This window comes from Anarhichas minor, unplaced genomic scaffold, assembly GCF_050575085.1.
Source record: "Anarhichas minor isolate MPS153535 unplaced genomic scaffold, ASM5057508v1 ptg000002l, whole genome shotgun sequence".
Lineage (NCBI taxonomy): Eukaryota > Metazoa > Chordata > Actinopteri > Perciformes > Anarhichadidae > Anarhichas > Anarhichas minor.
The window spans coordinates 8,672,017-8,689,741 of NW_027466448.1; the positions used below are offsets into that span (position 1 = coordinate 8,672,017).

The following is a 17,725-nucleotide window of genomic DNA, read 5'->3' on the forward strand; positions in this document are numbered from 1 at the left end:
TAGTTATTACAAAACAATTGCTAAATGAGCCTAGCAAAACAGTAAAACAATTCGTTTAAAAAACAACATCTGCATCAAAAGGGAATATCTAATGCTGTCACAATGAATGTGAAACTAGACAGGTGAGAACCACATGATTATCATAAAATCTGAATGGAGTAACAAAGGTTGCAAATAGAAATCTCAAATTGTCAAATAAATGGAAATGCAGGGCGTGACATACCATGGATACCGACACATATAATATAGGTAGAGTAGATACAATGCAATTAGCCCTGTAATAAATACGACCTAAGTGAAATATGAAGGCTAATGCTATTGTTTTTGCCTGAGGCTGTGCTGTGGTGTTGCATTCAATTCGTATTTTATTGGATTGGAAGGGTTTAGGAGGCCTCCTAGGAAAGATTTACTTCCCTCCTTACTTGTCAGCAGGTCAGATTATTGCAACCAACCAATCCGGCTATTTATGGGTGAATACGTTAAGAGTTGAAACTAAAAGCTAAACCTAACCATTTCTTCATCATTTCTTTGTGAAGACATGCTATTGGAGGGAAAAAAAGCCATACAGTCAAAAATTAAACTGCAATATCGCGGTGGTTTCAACATCTATGGGGGGTTTTCCGAGGGGCTTTGAAGTCCAGAAAACGAGAACGCGCACTAACAGATGCCAGGCAGCGTTATGTAGCACGCGAGGCACGCACCGCCCCGCGAGATGACTTCAACTGCCCAGCGCGCGCTCCTCTCGCATCGCACTATCACAGCGAGGGTTCGGGCGAGGTGAGGTCGGTCGGTACTCGAAGGCTTGTGTGCGCTGTTGCGTTCAGATAAGGAAACCATGTCGTACACGAAGTTTGCAGCGGCTCTTCTTCGGGCAAACCCGGGCAATGTCAGCAAGATACGCGCGTCAAGATGTCGGTCAACGGCGGCATCCACCAAGAGCCAGGAAGTGAAAGATCAACCGATAGACGGCTGCGCCGTGGTGGAAGCGGTGCCGGTGGAGCTCATCAGCCAGACCAAAAAGATCCTGTTGAATAAGATCCACGTTGACTTCAACAACACGCGGGAAGCCTACAGAAGCAAGGGGAACGTGGAGCTGCTCCGAAGTATGCTGGTCTTCAAGCTCTGTACGATTGACATCCTGGTTGAAAAGAACAAAGAGGTGAGTTGGTTGTGTTCAGATGTCAGCCTTTTGATTCAAAGAACAAAACGCATTTTATAAATATATAACTGCGTAATAGCACGGGCAAGTTCCATCCAGTCCTATTTTATAATGGAGTATTATAATGGTATTACCTAACTTGTCATCCTTGCTTTGTTTACAGCTGATGGCTCTGTGCAAGAAGGTGTTCGGTCAGTGGATGTTTGAGAAGCTGATGAAAATGACCTTCTACGGTCAGTTCGTGGCAGGAGAAGATCACAACTCCATCAAGCCTCTCATTAGGAAGAATCAGGCCTTTGGCGTGGGGGCAGTTTTGGACTACAGTGTTGAAGAGGACTTGACACAAGAAGAGGCCGAGAAGAAAGAAATGGAGTGAGGAAATGTTTGTTTTACTGATGCTTTAAAACAGGTGCAGTTAACCAGTTTCAATTTGAACATGTGCCATATGTGCACCGGATGAAGCGGCATTTATGAGTTATGCAACTTGCAAAAACTGGACAAGCCAAGCCTTGTTGAGTCAAGTTTATTTGTACAGCCCAGGATCACATGCTCCAAAGCAGTAGGCTATATGACCTCATGCTCTCTAAGCAAGACGCACACTGGGGAAGGTGATGAGGACAAAAGGGGATTTGTTGCTGTATCGTTATAATACATCCACTTTAAGTTATTTAGTACATATTATACAGTTAGCCCCAACAGGTAATTTAGCCTGTGTCTCTATTACATGCCATCCCTCTCTAAATTATCTCCTGACTCCTTTATTTACACACAGAACAGAGTGTCATGCCAATAGTTTGCTATGTCTCAATTCTTATCTTATCACTTTAGTTATAGCTTCTTATCAGTATGGAGACAGTATGTTTCCTCTCCAGACTGTAATCCAAACCGAATAGTGCCTGCCCTCTATTGGTCGGCTGGGGGAGCCCCCTCTCCTCTGATTGGTCGAGCAGGGGGATGTACCTCCTGAAAAGGCTGCCAGCCTTTTAGAGTTATGTGTTCGGTCCCTTCATGGGGCACAAACACGTAACTGTTGCGCAATGTTCTGAGGAGGAAATGAGCTCAGTTTTATGAACCACGAGGCACGAGGCACAAACATACACGTGCTGAACTAAATCCAAACATAAGTTTGTTTATGATCAAACGATCTTCATCGAGACCAAACTCACTGAAAGAAAGGAACGTTAGGTCCGTGGAGAAGACAACACAGTGAACACAGTAGTTTTGTTTGTTCCCCCGAAGCGTCTCTCATGTCACAGGACGTCTGGAAAAGGAGATCATTATCGTAACTGAATAAAAAGGTCACAGCAAGACTGGTTGCACATGTTTTCTGTCTTTTTCATCCTTTAAAATGGTCTTCTTAAAACTATTTTAAGTAGATGCATTTTGTTTTCGCTGCTCTCCTCTGATGAAAATATCTTCTTCTTTTTCAGTGCGTGTGTTTCTGAAGCAGAGAAAGAAAGTCCAGGTAATGTAATGTAGTCTTAACTGTTGCACAAACAGCCACTGCATGCTTCATTGACCAAAGATTTTTCGGTTGCTTGAGCTCGGGCCGGAATGCAACACAAGTCTAGTCAAGTGTCAGTGTCGGTATGTCTCGTCGTGTGGTCGTGTGGTCCGCCCCAGAGAGTACTGGTTGTGTCTGGTTTTAGTGGGGTCTGAAATATCTAATCCAATGGGTGAAGTGAGGAGACGCGCTGTTCATGTTACGTGGTTGATGTTTATAACTCGAGCGTGTTATTCCCTTACTCGTGCTTTCTATGAAACATGTAACATAATAATGTATCAACTGCATGTTCCTACGAGCCATTTGTGCTCGTGGTAGATTTATTCTGGCATAAATAAATAAATGTAAAGTACTCAAAACAAAAGCGTGCAGGATTGAAATACTTCTGTTCCTCTTTTGACTCCAGCTGCTGATCATCGCGAGAAGAAGTACAAGGCCCATCGTCAGTTCGGGGACAGGCGTGGAGGGGTCACCAGCGCTCGTACCTACTTCTACGCAGATGAGTCCAAATGTGACAACCAAATGGAGACGTTCATAAACTGCATTCGAGCCTCTGGTGAGTAGTAGAGAGGAAGTGAAAGAAATGATCATTATAAGTGATACTATAACACTAATACGTCCGTGTAATAAAGATCAACGAGTGACATCAAATGTGTTATTATTTTCAGGGGGAGCCTCAACAGATGGATTTTCTGCCATCAAATTGACTGCTCTCGGACGCCCTCAGTTCCTTGTAAGTTTAACTTTATGTCTTCAATATCAACTGAATGTGATTATTTCAGTATTTAGATAACGGAGTGAAGGGCTTAGGTTGGCAATCACAGCACTTCGACTTCTACCACAAACAAATCATTCGCCATTTATTACAGGTTAATGGGCACAATAAACATCGGCCGTTTATTGATCTTTTTATGGTTTTGAGTCAATGCCAGTTGATTGTATGATCACAGCGTCACATAATTGTGTTATCACTGATGTGCCAACTGACAGTGAGCAAGAGATCGTTTGTGAATAAAACACTGATATGTGTCTGAATATGATTCAAATATTATAATTGCATCGCTGATTAATTGTTCTGTGTTTGAACAGCTCCAGTTTTCAGAAGTCCTGGTTAAATGGAGACAGTTTTTTAACTTCCTCGCAGCGCAGCAGGGGAAATCTGACATGATGGTTCTGGAACAAAAGCTGGAGCTGAAAGAACTCCAGGTATGTCTTCAGCGAGTCTCATGCACACGCATCCACAGCTGGTGTCCTCATCTATTGTTGCTTCTGACATCTTCTTTAGTTGTGTTCAAGCCGTCATGACTTTAAATGTCATGTCTTTTGTTAAAGCAATAATCTGTTTTTAATCACTGAAATATGTCTTTGCAGGAGAGCTTGACTGAGATGGGTATTGGAGCGATGGACGACAAAGAGAATTGGTTTACTGGAGAGAAGCTGGGTTTGTCAGGGTGAGAGAGTCACACATTACTGCAATCATGATATTAATAGCACAACAATACAGTTAGGTTCTTGAATCTCTCTTTAGTCAGTAGGAAAACACTGTGTTAACATATTTTAATATACATCTTCTCACATCTTATTGGCAGAACGATCGATCTGCTGGACTGGAACAGTTTAATAAATGACACAACGAAAATCTCCAATCTGCTCATGGTGCCGAACCTTCAGGTGAGTCGTGTGAATATGAAGTCTCTGGCCGAGTCCCTCGTGTTGCTCTCAACCCCTACGTGTCACATTACTGATCACAGGTTTATCCCGGTCGTAACGATGAAAAACAGTTTGATGTTTTGTGTGTTGGTTGCGCAGACAGGCCACCTGGAGCCTTTGTTGAACACGTTTACAGCCGAGGAGGAGAGGCAGATGAAGAGGATGCTACAAAGAGTGGACGTTCTGGCCAAGGTAAAGATACTCAAAGACAAGAGACGTGCATCGAGTAAACGGAGGCAATCTAAATCCAATTTATTGCAATTGCAAACTTGGTTCAAGGGAATCGAAATAATCAGAGCTGAATTGTGTTTGCTAAAGTGATGAACCCCTGTTTGTCTTGCACGTTAACGACGTGTCCCTTATAAAACCATGTGCTCTGTCTGTGCTCACCAGCACGCCATGGAGAACGGGGTTAGGCTAATGGTGGACGCCGAGCAGACGTACTTTCAGCCGGCTATTAGCCGACTGGCTCTGGAAATGCAGAGGAAATTCAACAGAGAAAAGCCAATTATTTTCAACACGTACCAGTGTTACCTCAAGGTGAGACTTCAGCTGAATTACTTTTACTGTTGATTATATATCCACAAATCCTTCCTGTTTGTCTCAACTGTGAAACCAAAATTATGTTTTTTGTCACACTTTGTGGTGTGTTGTTGCTACTTATCATTATATAATACAGATTTTTAAAAAAGCATTTCACGTTTTGATCATTTTCATGATTATTTAGGAACATTTGTTCGCCATTTAAATCGTGTTTATGTACCCATAGACTTGAGCACCCTGACCTCTTAGAATTGTTGGGTTTTAGTCGTGTCGTTTTTTTTTTTTCTCCCATTAGGACGCCTACGACAATGTAACTGTGGATGTTGAGCTGTCACGGCGGGAGGGCTGGTACTTTGGTGCCAAACTGGTTCGTGGAGCCTACATGTACCAAGAGAGGGACAGGGCCAAAGAGATCGGCTACGAAGACCCAATAAACCCGGACTATGAGGCCACCAACAGGATGTATCACAAGTACGTTTTCAATCATTATTAAGGCCGCTCGTGACTTTGCTAGACAACGTCTGAATCCTAACCATCTGCCTCGATGTTTGTCCAGGTGTTTGGAGTACGTGCTGGAGGAGATCGAACACAGCAGGAAAGCAAATATCATGGTTGCAACTCACAACGAGGACACAGTGAAATTCACCCTCGAAAAGTATGTTTCCTCTCAGGCCTGCATGGAAAAATCCAAAGCCCATTTGTTATGTGCAGTGCTAAGGGCAGATTTAATTTGAACATACACGAAAGCCTTAAAACCTCTTGTTCACAAAGGATTAATCTTCACGGTTTAAACTAATGCCGAGGATGAGGAAGTGAAACGTAGTCTTTGTCAGCAATTATAGGATTTACAGAATGAGCTTGCCAAATCAATGGTGGAATACTACACTCGTATTATGTAACAACCCTTTGACGTGTATTTTTTCTCTCTGTTTTCCCAGGATGAATGAGATGGGTCTTTCACCCACAGAGAATAAAGTGTACTTCGGACAGCTGCTGGGCATGTGTGACCAGATTAGCTTCCCGCTAGGTATGTTGCACTCAGCATGGATACTAAAAGTAAACAGTATGTTATGTAATCAGAGACTTGCGTCACATGGTCACGTGGCCAAAGAGGTTCCACTGAAACGTAGTTCTTTTAACACTCAAGATCACCTCTCCAGTCTAAAGATATATTGGGAACAAATAACTCCGGGTTCTCAATGTCCTTAACTGTCTCATTACCAAATGTTATGTCACTTTGGTTCAGAGCAGAAACACATCGCTACACAAATACGTAGGTTAGGGGTACACATTTAAGAAAATAGTCTTTGAGTTGTGCACAAATAACATTTACTCAACAAAGAAAACCTCACACACACATCTCTTTGCACGACAAAGACAGTTTATGCAAGTGAGATACAGAAAAGTAATAACTGAGGGGCTGCTTAGTCAGTGTTAAGGGCACTGAGCTTTCGTTTCTAAAAATGTGTTGCAGTTTAAATAATTGTGCAATGATCTATATGATCTAACTATGAAATGAAGGGAAATGACTAATGCTGTAGCCGCCCTAACCTTCCTTCCACTGGTGACACGTATAAAGGCTGGGTTAACCTTGTCCTATCACTTGATATGTAGTTTCAAAACCACAAAAAAGATTAGATTTTAATCTACTGCACCTTTATTTCAATTGAACATTGAGTCCGTTTCTACAGCTTTTTTTTTTTTACCCCAAGGTTATCTTAGAGAGCTATTGTCAGCTTAGAGAATATGTTAGACATTAAGTACAAAGTCATGACATGGCATGCACAGTGATTCCAAACACGTCTGCTTGCTCTTTGTTGAAAACAGGTCAAGCAGGTTACCCCGTCTACAAGTACGTTCCATATGGCCCAGTCAACGAGGTCATTCCTTATTTGTCTCGCCGTGCTCAAGAGAACCGTGGCTTCATGAAGGGATCCCAGAGAGAGCGCAGCCTGCTGTGGACGGAGCTCAAACGCAGAGTGCTGTGCGGACAGATTTTCTACAAGCCCGTCTACTGAGTCACAGGACCACAACATTACTAACTGCAGTGTGTCTGTACGCATTCCACCGGCTTTACCTCCTTACTGTACAGTGCGTAACATTCATGTCCCTCCTCGGCTTGTCGGGCTGGGAGGTGAGGATTTATGTTGGCCTCAAAATCAGAATTAGTTAATTTAACTAAAATAATGGGATCGTAATCCTCAGAATCAACTAAACACACTTTGCACTTTTTTCAAAAGAACTACAAATGTTCTCTAAACAGCAATCCTCTTTGATATACAGTACGCCGTTCTGTAGAGGCTAAGAAAAGTATATTGTGAATGTATGTTTACCAAAGGTGACGTGCGTGTATTTCAGAAGTCCTGAAATAGGTCCCTTGTTTGTTGATGGTAAAGGACCGCTCTTTGTATGTTTTGTTTGGTGTTTATCTCACATGTAGCTGTCACCCAAAAGTGCCTTATGATTGTTTTCACAAGATAAACATGGAAGCAATCAGCGACTGTACAACAACGTTTTGTTTTTTGTAACTGTTCACTCCTCCGAGGGGATCGTACCCTGTTTTAGCTTATTTATTGATGATGTCAAGTAATAATAATCAGTTCACTGGCTAATTTGTTTGCAGCACAGTGATTTTGATAAACAGCTCAAACAAGGTGATCCTCTTTGTAATCTCTCATGACGAATTGTAAACTGTCCATGTTTATGTGCTGAGGACATGTGGAAACTATACCTGTAACGTGGAAGTGACTGTTTGCTGACCTTCATTTTTGCCCTCTGACACAAAGTACTCCAGGAATACCTGCACTGTTGTACAAACTGTGTTGGAGGACACGCTGCCTGTCAGTTCAATTGAATGAAAGTTCAATTGAGTTGAATGAAAGTCGTGGATAATGTCTTTTAAATGGAAATGAAAACTGGAAAATGCCCTTTTTAAAAGTCCTAAAATTGAAAACTATATATATATATATATATATATATACACCTTGTATATTATGAGGTTTGTTAGCACTGTTTAATTTAAATGCATTTCCTAATGTTTTTCATTGTGTTTGGTTTCCTCATCACTGATTAACTATACTATATTTTGTACAGTTGTAAAATACATGTAATCATTTAACACAATCAAATACAGTTAACATTAAAATAACTATGCAGCTGCGGATGTTGGAAGTGGACATTTACTTAATATCTGAAGTTGTTGGGGAAGGATCTTTGAAAACTCAAAAGTTACACCTCATGACTGACAACGTTTTTAAACACTTATAACAACATTTATATTGTTGCCTAAAAGATACACAAACTCCAGCTTGTGCCATTGTTGGCCTTGTTTACTATAGCACCCCAGAATGGATAGATAGCGACCCTGATGTTATCTCGTAGTGACACAAATCCTGTTGTCCTCACTGACGTCGATGACAACAACTACAACCATTGCCACACAGAAGCCCGTGGGCTCCCTTTGCCAAATCGATGTGACCTACTAAATAAGCGATGATTCAGCCAAAGTCCACAGCAGCTGAGGCAGCACCTGGGTCCAGGTATCTGGAGACTAAAAAAGTGCTCTCTGTACAGCTAGATGTTATTATTATTATAGTTATGACATCTTGAATGTGTTCCAAGATGTGCAGTACATAATATATGTATTGCTGTGGCACTGTCATCATATGTTATACATTTAATACATTCAAACTCCGTATATTGGTATTTTCTTTCACACACACACAATAGCTACATGTTTTAGCTACATAATTGTAAATACTACAGTTTGTTTCACATGTATGCAATCACCCAGCCATCTTACTGAGTGAAAGAACATTGTAACAAAAATGACATTTTTCAATGGATAGACCAGTGTTCTTATGAAAATTCTCAAAAACAATTAAAAAAAAAAGATGTTCATCATTACGCCCTCCATATCTGCATTCTTTGATCTGCTGCTGGAGTTAAGATGGTCAAATGCAGCATGGAAATATCGTCGCAATGGCAAATAAACATCAGTACAACTACTCTGTGCCAACTCTGAATACATCAAATAGCCTAATTACTACACACTTAAGTATACTTTCGGAAGATACAGACCTGCTTGATTTTGTAAGATGATTTGTCACCCTACACTCTGTTAGAACAGATATGTCTTCAACAGCAGCCTATTTCACAAACCACTTCAGCCCCTGTGGGAGGAGAATGTACATCTGACTTCTTTCACTCCTCACAGCCAATGAGATATGACCTCAGGGAGTGTGCACAGCATGTGGAACAATAGAGGCTTTTCTTTCACCATTGGGGATAATCCTCACTCCCACACTGCTAATGCTGTCATCTGCAGGTAAATACATCCCTTTACTTGGAAATTCTTCCAGACAGACATGCGCACGTTGTATCATTCTTTGATTTACCATGACATTATATTTTAGAATAATAGGTCAACAGAATTGTTAAAGTTAAAACATGTTAAACATAGGCTTTAATCAAGTTCTTCCCCCCCCCCCCCTCATGTATTACAACTACTCTAACAGGCATACATATATGTATGATAGTTATTCTCATCAAATGTGACAAATGGACGACAGATGACTATTAATGTTAAAGATAAGAAGTCAGAGCTGGTACGCACAGAGACACTCTACAAGACATGAAGAGTAATCATCTGTCCAGTGTCAACCGGAGGAATCTATTATGATATTTAGCCATTGTCCTAAACCTAAACTTTGTTTCTCATGTAAATGTCTCTTTTATCTTTCCAAATCTGCTGAGTGTTGTGAAAGGAATTTCAGTACTATAAACATGTTTAAAGTGTAAACATGGGGGCTCTGTGTGGGTTTTTTGAGCAGCAGTTTTATTGCTGATCTGTATTAGCGCTTCTTTACGTCATTTCGTTTCTCTATAGTTTATCATAAAGATATCAAGTAATTTTGTTTGTAGTTTTGATTCATTTATTTATTTATTTCGTAGTGATTTTAAGCCAAAACAAGATATTTTTAGTATACCTAACTAAACACTTTTGTTGCCTAAACCCATAGACTGTATAGCAGCCTAAACCCAACAGTGGTTTTGTCGTGTTGCTTTTGTTTTGTGTTGTCTTCCGAAACGTAATTGAGAGCGCAGGTTAGTTGTATGGGAACGTAATATTGTAGGAGGCAGGGCTGCAGCGAGGTGTGTCTCACACCTGAACCTCCTGTGATGTTTTCCTCTATACATGCATGCTCTCTTATTGCATCTTCAGGTTAACGTTTGGGTGTTAAATGATGTCTGGCATCAAAGGAAACAAGTGCGCAGTTGTGATACGAAGGCTGATTCTCTGGGTTTTATTGACCAACATCATACTGGTGCTGTACTGCTTGACGAACTCAAGCCAAGGAAAGAACAGGTAAAACCATTTAAAAGGAAAGCATTATTTTATTGAGTTTAGTCAGTTGATCTGTTTGCTCATCCTTGTATTTTATTCACAGGGGCTCCCAGCAAAGCACGTGTGCTCTCAGTGTGGCAGAACTGTTGAAGAAAAATGTGAGCATGCCTTCTCAAAGCACAAAGTCACAAGGGTGCTCCCCCAAAGTAAACATCATGTTCATGAAGACCCATAAAACTGCTAGCAGCACCATACTCAACATCCTCTTCCGATTTGGAGAAAAGCACAAGCTGAAATTCGCCCTGCCCGATGGGCGCAACGACTTCTTCTACCCATCGCCTTTCCTGTGCTCCCAGGTGAAGGACTACAGGCTTGGAGACTGTTTCAACATCGTGTGCAACCACATGCGCTTTGACCATCGAGAAGTGGCCAAGCTCCTGCCTCCGGATGCCGTGTACATCACCATCTTACGCGATCCGGTGGCTCTCTTTGAGTCGTCCTTCCATTATTATCACAGGGCAGTTCCTCTCACCTGGAGGATCGATGGAGAGAACAAACTGGCAGAGTTTCTGAACAATCCTCAGAGCTTCTACAGCGCAGACGCTTTCAACTCATTCTACCTCAGAAATATGCTCTTTTTTGACTTTGGTTTGGACAACAACTTGGAGGCCGATGATCCTCGTGTAATAAGGGATGTTCATAACTTGTCGAAGCGTTTTGATCTCGTGCTCTTCGCAGAATATTTCGAGGAGTCTCTTGTCCTGCTGAAGGACACGCTGTGTTGGACCACGGAGGACATCCTGTATTTTAAACTCAATGCTCGCAGGAGCTCCTCTGTGTCTCATCTGACCCCTGAGTTGAGAGCCAGAGCTTTACAGTGGAACGGGGCAGACTGGAGGCTCTACCAGCACTTTAATGCTACCTTCTGGGCCAGAGTGGAGGCGTATGGGAGAGACAGAATGAAGCAGGAGGTTAATGAGCTGAGGAGAAGAAATTCTGAGATGAGGGACATCTGTATCGAGGACGGAGGTGCAGTTGAGGCCCATAAGATTCAAGACGCACGTTTCCTGCCCTGGCAGCCAGTAGGAGAGTCTTCCATCCTGGGGTACAACATGAGGAAAAATATTGATCCAAACTTCAGGACAATCTGTGAGAAAATGCTCACGCCTGAAATACAATACTTGTCAGACCTGGGCGTAAACCTGTGGCTTACTAGACTATGGGGTTGGTTAAAAGATGCTGTTTTTATTGTTTGACTTGGATTAAAACATTTAGAACTAGAATATAGCAATTTATCCTGAAACACGTGTTGTGATGACTTTCAGTTTTCTTCTGAATAATGCATCCATAATAATTCATATTTGTAAACTAAAAGGTAAATTCTTCTTTTGCTTCATGGACTGTGTTACATTCAGGATTTTTTTTTTGTGCCAATCCCAAATAGGCCTACAGATGGGTAAAAGTTCTCCGATACCTCCTCTCATCATCTGTTGCCTGTTAATTGCTTTTTGCGTTGTATTTTTAAACATTGTGCACGGCAAATGCTAAAACTCTGTTTCACACTTAAACGTGTGGACAATAAGACTCCTAGATGTTGTTCTGGTTGCTACTCGACTTCTTGGTAAAATTTGCATGGTGAATGTTTTTAGCATTATTGTGCAAAGCTTATTTGCTTAATTGTCCACTGCCAGCACAAATGTTTCTGGTACCTGATTTTAACCTACATTAATCAAAGCAGGGTGTGACGTCAAACACTGAGCCATCAGTGGTTGTTATCATGATGTTGACACGAAGAGTTTTCAGTGGGACAGACGGTGCTAGGGTGCTCCCTAAAGGCCTGAGTGTCGGTGCAGTTGTATGCAATGAATTTGAATTGTAGTGGCCTTGTATGACCCTGTCATAACATCCATTGACAGTAATGATGGTTTGACATGGCATGAAAAGCTAATTATTATTTTTGTGTTGATTTTTACTTTAATTTAGGCATTACAAAATGATAAATCAGTTTCAATATTATTTTTGGTAAAAGGTGGCAGCTATTGTTTGTAGATTAGACTACTTTCTGCTGATTTGATCAGAATCCTGATAACCGGTGGCCTTGGATCTTTAGCATCACGTTTTACAGTGTAATCCGAGTAAGAGCTTCATTATTTTATTTCAACTAACTATTACGTTTTCATGACAATATTTGTGGCACTTCCTCGTTGACAGTGTTGTGTGTTGTATATTTTGTAAAAAGAAAAAAAAGTGAAATCTTAAGTAAACATTTTGTACCTTGTCATTTACAAGTGCCTTCATTATTTCAAGTGTTGATTGTAAAAATAAATATTTGCATTTGATGCATTTAGAATCCATCTAGAACCAAGATGCTCTTTCCTGTTATAGTGAAAATATAAGTTATCCGTGGTCTAAAAGTAGGTTTCATCCAGAAGCTAATACACAGGCACACATTGGAGAGACCCTGCGTACAGCACTTAGTGCATAAGAATGATCATTTACTTTAAGGAAGGCTTGTCTGTCAATATCAATCACTAGTACTCTATTGTAAATATGATGCTCTTTGTAAATACCAGTAAGTCAAACAAAAGTAAAATCATTTGATAATGCAATCTGCTTCGACCCATGCATACCGTATTAAACAAATCAAATCAAAACACTGCTAGATCTGTATGACATTAACACTTTTAATTTAACAATTTACAATCTGTGAGGAGAACGAATGCTTTGCACATAACAGCAGGAAGAGGAGGACGAGGTGACAGGAACCATTGCTCCTTCTTCGTGGCGGTCTGGACAGTCAATCAGCTCCCGCAGGTCGGTTGACTTGAAGCACATTGTCCATGTTGACCGATGTTTGATTCAGATAACGTTATGGAGTCCAGGAAGAATGGATAATGGAAGTGACAACAGTTGCACTTCAGCCTTAGGTGACCCAGCGGCGTCCTATTATTCCTCTTTGATCTCGTAGTGGTGTTGGATGTCTTTCCACAGTTTCTGTAATAAAGCATTAATTAAATAACGTTAGGTATTTCATATGAACAGATAGGTTGTCTCCACAAACAAGAGTTGAAAACAGACGATGCTCGACTAGGCAAGCTAGCTTAGTTTAGCTAACGTTAGCGCCGCTTCGCCCTCTGCTTACAAGGTCAGGATTAAACAAGCTTTAAATCCCCAAAAGGACACACTTACCCCGCGATTCATTGACTCAAAAATCGCGTCGCCACCTTGGTCAAAGAGTCGTTCAAAGAAGACCGCTCCAACCATGATGGTTATGGCGAAAGTGGACGTTCTCCTGAAGAGCAGATTGTAGACGGATTTAGCCAGCGCCATGTCGGTGGATTGACGTACTGCGCAGGACCGGAAGCTGCTGTGACGCGCTTTGCCTGCCCTCTTCCGGTCCTTAAGTTATTTGGTAGTAGGATGTCCTTTATCTTTTTCACACCAACGTACTGCGCGTGGTCCTTCAAATCAAACACAGAGGAGGACAGCACTGTTTCGCCAATGGTTTGTGCTCGTTGCTGTTTGAATTCAATATACGTACGTATTTAAATCAAACGTGCATTGATGTAATAATAAGCATGTAAGCTAACGTTAACTATCCAGATTTAACAACGCTACGGACACATATTTAAGGAAGTTAACGCTGGATTATCTGGGGAAGTGTTTGTTCGAGCTGCAAACTGCTCGTTTACATGCTGAGTATGTTTCTAAATCGTTTTGTACCTTTCTATCGTCAGAGTAGAAATGGAAGTCACACCGAAGCACATTCAAAACATAAGCACCGTCACTACTGAACCAGTAGGTGGCAGCAACCAGCTTCTGTAGATATGAGGCCGTTTTATATAATTGTAAATTAAATATTGAATTATCTTTGGTTTGTAGACTGTTGGGCAGACAAAACAAAGTAGAATACAAATATGACGCCTTTGACTATGGGAATTTATGTTCTGCATGTTTGACTATTTCTAGATAAAACTATAGATTCATAATCTAGCAGAACAATAATCAAGAACACAATTGATGATAGTACAGATACACAGTATGGATTTTCATTTTAAAGAAAAACTCTAGTGTTGACGGTGCTTATGTGAATGTATTTTTGTTTCTGTTCTCTGTTTTTCAGCTATTTAAAAGGCGACATCTTGCTGGTGTGAGCACATAGCCGGCACCATGGGGAAGAGATACTACTGTGACTACTGTGACCGGTCCTTTCAGGACAACATGCACAACCGGAAAAAACATCTCAATGGTGTCCAGCACCACAGAGCTAAGAAGGCCTGGTATGACTACTTCAGAGGTGAGACTGTAGACCTCTGACATCTGCTCACAATGGAAATATTTTAGCGTCATTATTTTTTTTTTCTGACAAATTTAAAAGTTGTTTAGGTCTTAAACCTATCTATGAGATTTTGATTGGAGAATTTGCATGCTTACATTTGTTTTGCCATCTTGGCTGCTCACTTTATGATGGAAGATTATATAAATAACCAAAGACAACATTACCATTTTTTTTTTTAGACTCTTCAGCCATCCTGTGCGATGAGCAAACAAAGAAACCCTGCAGGAAGTTTCTCCAAAAAGGTAACAGAACAGTTTGAATTTACATTCATCCAACAACGCAGGAATCTATATTAAACGCCCTTTTGTAATAACCACTTTCCCTGGCTTTTCGTGTCTTTTAGGAATTTGTGATTTTGGCCCTAACTGCAGGTTTTCTCACATGTCCGAAGAGGATCTGTTTATCTTAAAAAGACAGGCGGAAGGTAAGCTGTAACCAAAGGGTGGTGCTGTCTACCAAAGCAATATCCCACACGTTAAACGCACACATTTGCCAATATAAATAGTGTTATCTAAACGATTCATTAATAATGAGGTTAACATTCAACACTGCACTCACAGGTGTCACACAATATCAACACGGTCCAGATTAATAGCTGGAATGTAATGCAGCAGAGGGCTTAGCATGCCAAGTACCTTGGGTTAGCACGTCCTCCAGCATGTCTTAAAACAATATGTAATAGTAGTCGAGTACAAATTGTATTGTGTTGATATGTTGATGACAGGAGTGATATTTCATGTCTTTCAGATGAAAGGCGGCACAGAGAGGACTATGTAGACAGAAAGATGCCTGGGCGAAGTATAGAGGAGTGGCTCTCCAGAAGGGAGAAGAAGCAAACTGCCGTCGGTAGCAAAGGGTACGCTCTTTCATTTTTGTTTCAACACTTATTCAGACATGTTTAGCATTTCTAATGGTTATTCTCGTTGATATATAGAATTCACCCGTTCCATTATTCATCCCTGCAGAGATCTAAAAGATAAGGACGACAGCGAAGAGGGCCAAGAAGAAAGTGACGTACCTCAACATCTCCTCTCCATCCCCGACCTCCCACCCTCTCTCCTGCCTCCTCCTCCAGGCGGATGGAGAGTCAAAGTGAACACAGAATGGGGTTGAAAGATATTCACTGTGTGCTTCATATCACTATGACGTGGGTGTGCCACATTAATAGGAGGAATGGTTCAGAATACATATGTTATTAAGAGATGGTGTCACGTTTATAATTGGCAGTTTGAAGGGAGGTTTGAAATAAATATAAAAATAAGGATAAAAAACACTTTTAATGCCGTATAGTTTAGGTCATGTTTTGTTGAACTATCAATTAAAAACGTTTCTTAAATCCTTAAACAAAAAAATGGATTAAGTTTCATCAGGACATTTTTTTATATAGAAAGTTTGTTTGTTGTCATTGAACCATCATGCAGATCCCTTGGATTTGTTATGAATGTATCATCATTTTTATTCGCCTGTTTAAGTCCTCGATTAGGTTATTCCTCATAATATGGGATTAAGCTGAAATGTGTATACCTAATCTAATTTGTTGCTTACAGCAGAAGCCTCATTAAATTGCTTTGAGTTTTTTTTTCTATTTTGTCTAACTCTTCTTCTGCTGTCTTGGCCAAAATACGTCTCTGACTTTAAAGGTGTTTTTGACCACTATTGGCGCTATGGATCAACAGCTTTATGTTTGACTTCCTGTTTTGTTTATGTCACACACAAGGACACGGGAACATCCAGTTGGTTTCAGACTGGTCTGCTCATTGGTGGGAGTAACAAGCCAACAAAGAAAGTGAAGGAAAAGTCTGATTTAAAGCAAACTATGAATTATTTCACGAACATAAAAATTGGCTTTGCAAATATTAAATGAGGAGGTAAAAGCACATGTTACCAACCCTTGCATGGGTAAACAAAACTCGCTCTAGAGTCAGAAGGAGTGCAGCAACCATAAACACGACGATACACGTGAATTCAGTTAACCGATACTCTAGTTTGCTTATGAATAGCTAAACAAATGCACATTTTACATGGATATGAGAAATTACAAAAACGGACCCTTAAAACCAAGGAGAATTGGCATTTCTCCAGATTTTCAAGTAACTTCCACGTGAAAGTCAACTTTGAGTTCAGATCCGATGGAGGTCTGATCTGTGAGAGGCTGAAGGGAAGCTATGTTAAGCATATTGTTTGTTTGAGCTGGTACCAAATCCAAGTGAGTGGTTCATTCCCACCATAAAGCAGATAGTTCATCCAGCTGGCTCGCCATCTACTGGAATCGTTGGGTCTTCTTCACTGGATCTCCTATTTCAATAAAAGACCTGACCTCTGTTTACAAAGAGGCTTATAGTCTCTGTTCTGTGGCTTTATTTCATAAATGTTTCTCTTAATGTTGCACAACAGCATACTAGATCAATGTAAGTGCTGACTGAATGCAAATACTTAACATATTGAAAATGATTTGCGACTCTTCAGTTCAAATTCCCAAATTATATTATATTATATTATATTAAGACAATCAAACATCAGGCATGGAAAGAGACTTCAGCAGCTTGGCCAATATTTGAGTAACGTTAAACAATAAAACATATCTTAAAAGCAATTATTTGGTGGTGTATAAAAGCAGAGTATTGATTAGAGTAGCTCCTAGTTGTACTAAAATCCTAAAGTTAACTCTGCTGAAGGTCACCGTAGTTCTCCAACACGCTTGGAAAGGGAGGGGTGAGCAGAGGGGTACTTACAGTAGATGGTTGTAATCTGCAAGACACCCTGAGAATTAAACTTTAGTGTCTCATAACAGAAATAATCATATTAAATTAAATTGAAACTGAAGTAAATTGCTTGTAACTTCATTCACTTCTATTTGAACCCGTTTAGTTCCACTGGGTTACACACACAACACGTTGGTCCATTGCCGTTGCTGCAGTTCTCACTAACATTACCTATGTTAGCCTTTACAACTACAGCAATTGACCGTGCATGCTCTTTTGCATGCTCTTTTTCCCAATGCTTGAGTGCTTGTGTACATAAACTACATGAAGTGCATCACTATATTGCTACCAGGCTTTTTCCCTCCTCTTGCAAGCATTGACATGTTACTCAATCGTGCTTAACATGTCTGACGCTGCACTG

General features: G+C 40.6%; 4 protein-coding genes across 5 annotated transcripts; 3 read left to right on the top strand and 1 right to left on the bottom strand.

The window, feature by feature from the left end:
• Positions 1 to 735: 735 nt before the first annotated feature.
• prodha (proline dehydrogenase (oxidase) 1a) lies at positions 736 to 8,077 on the top strand. The gene is made up of 14 exons (XM_076088699.1): positions 736 to 1,159; positions 1,323 to 1,531; positions 2,590 to 2,624; positions 3,070 to 3,219; positions 3,332 to 3,396; positions 3,753 to 3,869; positions 4,035 to 4,114; positions 4,253 to 4,334; positions 4,473 to 4,565; positions 4,767 to 4,913; positions 5,212 to 5,387; positions 5,473 to 5,571; positions 5,855 to 5,943; positions 6,744 to 8,077. Exons 1-14 carry the CDS (start codon positions 836 to 838, stop codon positions 6,932 to 6,934), a joined length of 1,857 nt encoding a protein of 618 aa, XP_075944814.1. The 5' UTR covers positions 736 to 835; the 3' UTR covers positions 6,935 to 8,077.
• A 153-nt stretch (positions 8,078 to 8,230) lies between these two features.
• gal3st1b (galactose-3-O-sulfotransferase 1b) lies at positions 8,231 to 12,544 on the top strand. Its single transcript, XM_076088709.1, has 3 exons — positions 8,231 to 9,243; positions 10,141 to 10,284; positions 10,367 to 12,544. The coding sequence occupies exons 2-3, from the start codon at positions 10,160 to 10,162 to the stop codon at positions 11,517 to 11,519; spliced, it is 1,278 nt and encodes a 425-aa protein (XP_075944824.1). The 5' UTR covers positions 8,231 to 9,243; positions 10,141 to 10,159; the 3' UTR covers positions 11,520 to 12,544.
• Positions 12,545 to 12,933: 389 nt separating this feature from the next.
• Positions 12,934 to 13,614, bottom strand: uqcr10 (ubiquinol-cytochrome c reductase, complex III subunit X). The gene is made up of 2 exons (XM_076088712.1): positions 13,453 to 13,614; positions 12,934 to 13,257 (listed from the first exon to the last, which is right to left on the bottom strand). The coding sequence occupies exons 1-2, from the start codon at positions 13,591 to 13,593 to the stop codon at positions 13,210 to 13,212; spliced, it is 189 nt and encodes a 62-aa protein (XP_075944827.1). The 5' UTR covers positions 13,594 to 13,614; the 3' UTR covers positions 12,934 to 13,209.
• A 4-nt stretch (positions 13,615 to 13,618) lies between these two features.
• zmat5 (zinc finger, matrin-type 5) lies at positions 13,619 to 16,187 on the top strand. 2 transcript variants are annotated; one of them, XM_076088711.1, is made up of 6 exons: positions 13,619 to 13,767; positions 14,387 to 14,560; positions 14,782 to 14,844; positions 14,946 to 15,026; positions 15,350 to 15,458; positions 15,568 to 16,187. In XM_076088711.1, the coding sequence occupies exons 2-6, from the start codon at positions 14,434 to 14,436 to the stop codon at positions 15,713 to 15,715; spliced, it is 528 nt and encodes a 175-aa protein (XP_075944826.1). In that variant the 5' UTR covers positions 13,619 to 13,767; positions 14,387 to 14,433; the 3' UTR covers positions 15,716 to 16,187. The 2 variants fall into 2 exon arrangements, with proteins under 2 accessions (XP_075944826.1, XP_075944825.1); XM_076088710.1 differs by having other exon boundaries at positions 13,650 to 13,800.
• Positions 16,188 to 17,725: the final 1,538 nt, after the last annotated feature.

What these genes read in the sequence shown, in the direction of transcription:
- gal3st1b (XM_076088709.1), top strand. Translation starts at nt 10,160, where the DNA reads ATGATGTCTGGCATCAAAGGAAACAAGTGCGCAGTTGTGATACGAAGG. An exon ending in TCAAGCCAAGGAAAGAACAG is followed by an intron (nt 10,285 to 10,366) that starts GTAAAACCATTT and finishes TTTTATTCACAG; the next exon opens with GGGCTCCCAGCAAAGCACGT.
- zmat5 (XM_076088711.1), top strand. Translation starts at nt 14,434, where the DNA reads ATGGGGAAGAGATACTACTGTGACTACTGTGACCGGTCCTTTCAGGAC. An exon ending in CAGGAAGTTTCTCCAAAAAG is followed by an intron (nt 14,845 to 14,945) that starts GTAACAGAACAG and finishes CGTGTCTTTTAG; the next exon opens with GAATTTGTGATTTTGGCCCT. An exon ending in ACTGCCGTCGGTAGCAAAGG is followed by an intron (nt 15,459 to 15,567) that starts GTACGCTCTTTC and finishes TCATCCCTGCAG; the next exon opens with AGATCTAAAAGATAAGGACG.
- prodha (XM_076088699.1), top strand. Translation starts at nt 836, where the DNA reads ATGTCGTACACGAAGTTTGCAGCGGCTCTTCTTCGGGCAAACCCGGGC. An exon ending in GAGTGGACGTTCTGGCCAAG is followed by an intron (nt 4,566 to 4,766) that starts GTAAAGATACTC and finishes TGTGCTCACCAG; the next exon opens with CACGCCATGGAGAACGGGGT. An exon ending in CCAGATTAGCTTCCCGCTAG is followed by an intron (nt 5,944 to 6,743) that starts GTATGTTGCACT and finishes TGTTGAAAACAG; the next exon opens with GTCAAGCAGGTTACCCCGTC.
- uqcr10 (XM_076088712.1), bottom strand. Translation starts at nt 13,593, where the DNA reads ATGGCGCTGGCTAAATCCGTCTACAATCTGCTCTTCAGGAGAACGTCC. An exon ending in TTGAGTCAATGAATCGCGGG is followed by an intron (nt 13,258 to 13,452) that starts GTAAGTGTGTCC and finishes GCTTTATTACAG; the next exon opens with AAACTGTGGAAAGACATCCA.